At 38.1% G+C, this 8,082-nt stretch overlaps 1 protein-coding gene across 1 annotated transcript in view; it reads right to left on the minus strand.

Annotated features, from left to right (window-relative positions):
- The window catches only part of LOC102892117 (glutamate receptor 3), a 362,305-nt gene that overhangs the window by 86,824 nt on the left and 267,399 nt on the right, over positions 1 to 8,082 (minus strand). Inside the window, 2 exon segments of the mRNA XM_025051351.1 lie at positions 5,708 to 5,914; positions 7,114 to 7,221. Coding sequence (XP_024907119.1) covers positions 5,708 to 5,914; positions 7,114 to 7,221 — 315 coding nt within the window.

Here is an 8,082-nt window from a genome sequence, read left to right on the forward strand (position 1 = left end):
TACACTTAAGAATTTGACAAGTTTGAGACAGAAATGGCAGTTTAAATGTCATTAAATTTTTTTTTGAGCTGAAAGGCTTACATTATAGCTTAAAAGTATTTTCATCTGACTATCTGATACAAAAGTTAGAACCCACCTGGAGACTGCATGAGCAGTAGTTTGTCAGTCACCATTTTACAGCACTTTCTGAAAGCAAATTGCGGGAGAGAGGAGGTAGGTAATGTACTGGCACATAATGCACACGATATTGTATGTTATCTGAGAGAAGACGCATGACCTGTTTTATCTCTGTATCAACCATAAGTTTCTAGTAGCCTTTGGCAGACATTTCTGTTGAAAAGCTTAAATGTATTGGAAAAGGAGTGGGACAGAATCAAACTAGACAATGGGAATATAATAACTGCATGTTGGGGGACAAGATGTAAACTGCTTTACTGGCTGTACTTTGTGGGATATTTACTGTTTGGAATTGTTAAGATCTGGATAAAGAGATAAGGTCTATTTAAACCTGTGCAACAACAAGCAGTGTCAAAACAGGGTCTTCTTGTTTCTTTATCTAGAACAGAAGTCCCAATCTGGATCTACTGGTTAGGGCTCCTTTTCTTTGGGGAACTGAGAGAGTTAAAGACAAAATGAAGATAAAGAAGTGTCTCTGGATCTGGGTAAAGGCCTTGTGAAACTAAATATGCTTGGAAATATTTCCCCAACCTCTCAGCTCAGAATAGCAGACTTCCATGAGTCTTTAATGGTCTTTCCTGGAATTCATATACATCATTTGAAAGAGAGAGGCATTTTAATCAAACCATCAGCTTTTCTGCCAAAGCCCAATATAATCACCTGAAGAATAGAACACTTAGCATCTGTTACTGCACTCTTACTTCTCTGCCTTTTAGCTGGAAGGACAGATCGACTTTCTGTCTTTCTTAGCGGAAAATGAATCTATCTTAGGATAGTGACAACCCAAGAGATAATTTCTTTTACGTAAAGAAATGTCAGTGCGAATAGCATCTATAAAATTGCCATTTATCCTGGGAGTGTGAAGGAATCTGAGGATGCCCAAGGGATGTAACCTGGAATCAACCGTCCTCAACCCCATCTGCATCCCAAGCTCTCTGCTTTCTTCTAAGCCAGAGGTACCAGTCTTGGCAGTAGTTTGTTTGGCTTTTCTCAAAGCATCTACCCCTCTTCCACCTCCCCACTTTTATTCTTAGTTCTAAGTGCTAGAAACATAAGGAACATGACAGCTGTCTGTTGGGAGGTGTCATTCTGTCAATTAGGATCTTGATTTTATTCTGGCTCTTTTCTTGACTCTTTTTCTGTTAGGTTATATCTATTTTCAAAGGGCAGAAACCCCCTGATGTCTACACTGAGTTTTCAAATATTTCAAATGATAACTGGAGATGTATATTACATTATCCTGGAGGCCACAGGTAAGCAGGAGGAGTATCTTGAATGGAAAAGCTTATAATTCAACGAAATTGGAAACTCCTTAAAGGCAGGTAGGGATGCTATATCCAATACAACACCAATCTTCCTATAATCTGACAAACTTAGTAAACTGAGTCAATATGACACAGTGGATAGACCACGGGACCAGGATTCATGAAACTTGAGTTATAGTCTAAGCTCTGCCAAACTGTGTGATTTTTTTTGACCTTGTCACAATCCCTGCCACCATTCCTGTCATTCCTGTCCTACATCAGGCCTTTGGTTTCCTGGTTTATCCAATGGGCAGTTCTAATGTCTGGTCCTGGCTGGTCCCCATATTTATCTGTAAAATGAATTAAAAGATAGGCTAAAGGATGCCTAAGAACCTTGCTAGGAAAAAAAAATGTTTTTAAATGTCTTGTTAAAACTCATGCTATTGGGGAGCCAGAAAAACTTATGGTCTGCAAATCATTTGACTTGGAGTCAATTACCATGTTGCGATGTTATAGACATCCAGCTTAAAATCAAAACTGGTAAAAGCAGGTGGACAGCTTCAAGTCCATAATGTTCTGAAGAGCTTATATAATGGGGCACATTGTGTCCTACTGACGTTTGTTTCAAAAATAGACTTCTTAGGGATACAAAACACCCCAAACATCAATCTTGATTCGATTTTCTTTAGAGGAAAAAAGACCATTTAGAAATCATCTGAAAAGAGGCTGATTGGCTTCTTTATTCTTTAACAAATTTAATCCATTTTGATTCTTTCTTTAGACTTAGGGCAGATATTTAAATCTCCTTCGCAAAACATTTTTTCATTTCTGCCTTTCTTCATTTTCCCCCTGACTGTGATCTGTTTTACATACTAAAAGCATAAGAGAAAATATCCTAAAGATAAAGCAGTGCCTATCTGTGTAGTTTTCATGTTCATCGTAGGAAATAGTTTCACGTTCTCCCTCCTTTTGCTTATTAAACACTTAGAGAAATCACTGGGGATTTTCTGTCCTTCTTTTTCTTAAGCAGCTTGCAAACCACAAGAGACCAGACCTGCCAGAAACAAATGCCTGTGTTTTCACTTTTTTCCATTTCTATCAATAATAGAGGAGTTGAAAACTTTCTAATGCTGAAAGACTAAAACTTCTAAATGAAGATGAAGACACATTTAGCTTATGAGATCATGATCATCCCTAACAGAGAGCTCTTCAAGCATGACAAGAATGTCCATTTTTCATAGGCACTGGTTTTAGAAGAAAGTAAAATTTGGCAGTCCACTAAAATGGGTTGGTTTGCTCTCAATTTCCTGGAATCACCTTGTGCTGTAATCCCAGAAAGCATCAGAAACTTGTTCCAGGTCAGGGGAGGGAGAAGGACATTTCTGAAGGAGCTTTCCATGGCTATTGTTTTTGTTTTTAGTAGAAAGAACTGGAGAGAAAAGATGGGAAGGCTCCATCAGGATTTTTTTTTTTTTATCTATGCAGCATTAGAAAGATGACTTCTAAATTACTAAACAAATAAAGGGCTCTCTAGCTCTCAAGCTTCCTCATGCATAAGCAAATCGGAAAGAGGAAGATAATATGGTACAGAGGACTGCCAGAGGAGAGACCAAAACCCAGTGAGAAAGCTGGTTTTTGTTTGAACAGTGTCAGTAAATCTGCCTTGCTCTACATCACTGTGTCTAATGTCCTGCTCAATGCCAAGAGGGCACTGAGCTATTTACATAGTATGATGGGTTTTCTTTTGAGACAATAGAGATCTCTGGCTATTGAGTCATGATGGGCTGGTAGAACTCATGTCAGTTCTACTCTGGCCCAGTGAAAACTGACACCCTAAATTCCTGGCCAAACACTCTTCTCAGAATGGCTAAGGCACCAGGGGCCTTTATAATAAATTTCAACTGTCTTTTGGGATGGGATGGCACTGAAACAATACTTTGGCTGTTGGGCAATAAAGGGCAATGGTTAAAGAACATGGATGTCATAGTCAGAGACCTGGGTTCAAATTATTGGGTTGCTATAAGCTATTTGATCTTGGCATGAGACTTTACCTCTTTAGACTTCAATGTTCTCTTCTGTAGAATGATAACAATGGCACCTCCCTTGGAAGTATGTTGTGAGGATTAAGTTACATAATGTCTGTAAAGCACTTAGCAAAGTATCTGGCAACCAAGAGATATGCCACAAATAGTAGCTAATAATAATAACGACAACAACAACATTAGAGGATTATCTCCTACCATGAACTCAATTTAATACATATTGGCTGAGCATTACTGCATTCTAGGTGTTTACTCATTAGAGCAAAAAATGACTATCTACTATATACCAAGTGATGTGCTAAGAGCAAGAGAAAGCTGTGAGCAAGACAGGACCTTTTGAAGCCTGAGCATTGGGAAGAAGAAGGACAAAAAAGAGAAGATTTGATCACCATAAAATAAGAGGTCAGAACTTCTCAGCGTCCTTGGAGAGCATGATAGGCGCTCTGCCCTTTGCTCAGGCCACTCTCTCTGGCATTAGAAGTTCTTCTCCTTCTCATAACTGGGTTCACTTGAATCTTACCTGCAACTCAGCCCTGCCTCAGTTCTCAGGACTAACATTGACCCAGGATAGGAGATAATTGGCTCCAGCACCATACCTGAGAGCTAAGGTTCAAATTGCCTTGCTGCTTGTCTGACTGGAGGATGGTGCCTTAGTTTTGATACTTGAGATCCGTCTCATTTTAAGCCTTAATTCCCTTTATGTGCCCTTAATTTTAGAAATGAGCTTCTGCCTTTGTGCTTGTTCCTGAAGACCTGTTCTAAAAACTTATTTAGCGACCCCAGTACTATCTTATGATTGGATAGCTACACTATATTCTTGCTAATACCCATTCCGAGCACTGGAATCTATATCTTGAACCTCAGTTTAATAGGTAACTTGAATGTTTGCTTCTTAACAGCTTCTTTTCAGTATATCTACCCCCTAGATTCCTCTGTTTTCTAACCTGTTGTCTGTTACAACTGTAACCTTTGCTACTTGGGTAGTTCTCTAGTGGATGGTTCATCCAGTGGGCTGTTCTTATGCCCAGTTCTGCTTGCCTCCATATGCCTCACTACGTGGCCTAAGATCTGACATTCATAATCAGAGGCCAAAACCCTTTAAAGCAAAGCCATTGAGGATCTCTGAAGATATCCTTCTGAAAGGCCCTAATTATTGGTAAAATTCTTTTGTACTTGGCCGATGGACAAGCCCTTGGTAGAGCCATTCTGTTCATTCATTAATTTATTCAACAAATATTTGTTGAATTTTCATTATGTGCCAGGCTCTGAGATATTGAAATAAATACCTGTTCTCAAGGAGTTCATAGTCTAGTTGGGACAACTGAACTTTTAAATAGATCATTATAATAAGAGTTCAAAGGTATTATAAGAAAGCAAAAATTACTCTAAGGAAGCAAAAAGCAGGGGCACCTAACCAGACAGCAGGTGGGTAAATGGGATGAGGGAAGGCTTCCTGAAAGAGGTGACACCTCTAAGTTCTGGAGAACTTGTAGGTGATGTTAGCTAGCTAATAGTGGCAAAAGCACTTCCAGGCATCCCCTAAGTGAAAGCTGGGCACCTTCAGGGAACAACACATTCTTTGCTATAGCTGAAACATTGAGTGTGAAGGAGAAAGAGTACAAGATGAAACTAGAGAGGTAGGCGAGTGCCAGATATTGAAGTGCCTTATTTGCCATCCTAAGGAACTTAAATTTTATCCTTATTCTTAAAGTGTCAAGTTAAAATAATGTGGAGATCTTATTTGCCAGGATAAGAACAGTGGCAGGGCAACCAGTTAAATGACTAACAAATGGTAAGAGCCTTAACTAAGATGATGATGGTGGGAATGAAGTGTGTCTTGATTTGAGAGACATAAGACTAGAATTGATAGGACAAAGTGACTAACTAAATATGAGGGGAGTGGTGAGAATAGATAATCAGGTTGCTTAGAACTAGCTTGGTGGTGATTCTGCTGCCTAAGACAGGGAACACAGAAGGAAGAGATTTTCAATAGAGGGCAGGCTGTGCTTAATGTTGCCAAACACAGTCCTCCAATTCTACTTTCCTTTTAGTAAAATAATCTTGTTGCCCAAAGGATGCTATTGACAAGCTACTTTGACAAAATTCAACTGTAGAAGAAAACCATTTTTCTTACAGATCATATGAAAATGATATAATTGGATAAGTATCACACTCAAAAATTAAATCCTCTTTGTTAATTGGAAAACATAAAAGTACATGAAAATAGAATTGAAAAGAACTTACGCCATAGACAAGTTCCCCAACCATGCCATTCCATATTTTAGTCTCTGGGTCCCTTGCACCATATTTCCCATCGCCGACAATGGACAATTTGTATTTGATCCTTACGTGTTTGGCTATTTCATAGGCTAAGTCTACACAATAGCCTTCATATCGCTCATTTCCTTCCAGTTGCTCATGGTTCTTCTTATACATTACATATGGTGATTCCTTTAGGACCAGAAAGAAGATCAAAAGATTACTCATACATTCTTCTAAAAGATGATAAATGTAATCATGAAGTGCCCTCCCCACTATGGCTATTGAACTTTGGTGTCTAAAAAGAGACAAAATTTTTTTCTTAAACAGAAGAGCCTCAATCAACTATTCATTAGGCTGCATATTCCTTGGAGTCCTTAACTAATGATTTAAGGAAGTTAGTCCTTAACTAACGTCCTTAACTAATGATTTAAGAAGAATTTGTTATTTTTGAGTGTGAAAGAGGGACCAGTTTCTACCTGTAAAGTTTTTGATTTAGTCAAACCAGGTAGAGGTATTTCCCTTAGTTACACAAAGTTGAACTGCCTTTGATTTCTTGGGGTTTATCATGTAGGAACCATGGCCGGCCCAGGCAAGCCCTAGGGAAGCATTGTGATCTTTGTGAGGTCAGAGTCTGTGGCTTATTCATTTTTACATCCGCAGGGCCTAATACAGCACCTAGGACAAAGTATTTGATATGTATGTTTAAATAAAAGGTAAACTTAAGCCAGATTTCCATTCAATTAATCATAATTTCAGACCTACTGTCATACTCATTTTTAACCAAAGTTTCTACTTTATTCGGTAAAAATATACTAGATTTTAGAAAAACATTTTAAAATGAAATGAGAATACTATCTCACATTTCAATAGTGCCTTGAATTTTGCAGAAAAGCTTTACATAGTGAATATTGTCCTTAAATGCTCCTGTGACATTGGTAGGAAATTATTATACTTATTCCATAAATTAAAAAAAAAAAACAAACCCAACCTGAAGCTCAGAGAAGTTGTGACTTGCAAAATTAAGCACAAGTTTACTAGTCTACTACTGGTAGACCTAATATTAGAACCCCGCTCTACTCTCTCCTCCACATGATTCTGTCTTCCACATAGTGAAGAATTAAATTTCAAGTTCAGATGAAACATCAATCCTGGAGTAGAAGGAGGGGGGTAAAGAGGAGAATATCTGAAACTGTTCCAAATTCCTATTATTTTTCTTTTTTAAAATGACATTCAATTAATCATAATGGCAAGATATTTTAAGAGGTTCTTAAGCTGATCTGTTGGAAGTTTTCACTGCTTAAACTTGTCTTTCCTACAGGCTGAATAGTGCTTTTCAGAAAGCAGAAGTCTTAATGTACAGAGTCCACCTATCTTCTCTCCATACTCACCAGAATGGTAGTCACCACGATGGTCCGGTTCTCTGAGGATGCACTGTCATTGCTGATTTGCTGATCCGAGAAAGGCACAAACCTTTCATACTCATTCCAATAGCCAGCCTAGAAAGAACAGATATTTGACCTGATTGTCTATTTTTCACTCAAAAAGTATGCCATGAAATTCATGTGCTGTTATGGAATAAACCTTTTTTTTTTCTTCTTTTTCTTTTTTAGTTGCTTGAGCTTTACAAGGATTGACGTCTCCCTCTGTCTTGGCATTCTCACCAGGGTCCCAACACCGACACATACAGATGTGCTGTTCCTTTATCCTGGGGGTTCCCAACCCCACCTCACCTTTACTGATATTTTGTAAAATAATTTAGTCCACTGTAAGATGATCAGTCTTTTTTTTCCTTTAAACTCATATAGCAGAAAAATACTTTGCTTTGAACTGTAGAAAAGCTGGGATGTGGGGGTGGGAAACTAGTTGAGTATCCTATAGAAAGGACACAAGATATTTTATGTTCTGAGGTTTTATCAATGACTGTTAAATCCCCACTTCATGCCTAACTCAACTATTAGTATGATAGAACAATACTTTGCACTGTAGAAAAGCTGGGATGTGGGGGTGGGAAACTAGTTGAGTATCCTATAGAAAGGACACAAGATATTTTATGTTCTGAGGTTTTATCATATCAAGTTTGTGATTCTCCATTTACTGTAGGAAGCTGTTAATAAATGTTGAGGCTACCACTTATAGAACTAACCTCCTTCTAAACTGTGTAGATGGAGCACTGATTACTAAATAACTCTGCATCACATCTACACTATTCACTGAAAAAGAAGGCAAAAATGATATGTGGGAATTTGCTTTGTGCGTGTTTCCTAACACCTATTTTCTTGCACCTGAGTGCTGTCACCTTTCAAAAGACTTTTTTTTTGGATATGTTTTAGTTACTTACTTTTCGAGAGCCAGTGATT

Source organism: Pteropus alecto, unplaced genomic scaffold, assembly GCF_000325575.1.
Source record: "Pteropus alecto unplaced genomic scaffold, ASM32557v1 scaffold208, whole genome shotgun sequence".
Lineage (NCBI taxonomy): Eukaryota > Metazoa > Chordata > Mammalia > Chiroptera > Pteropodidae > Pteropus > Pteropus alecto.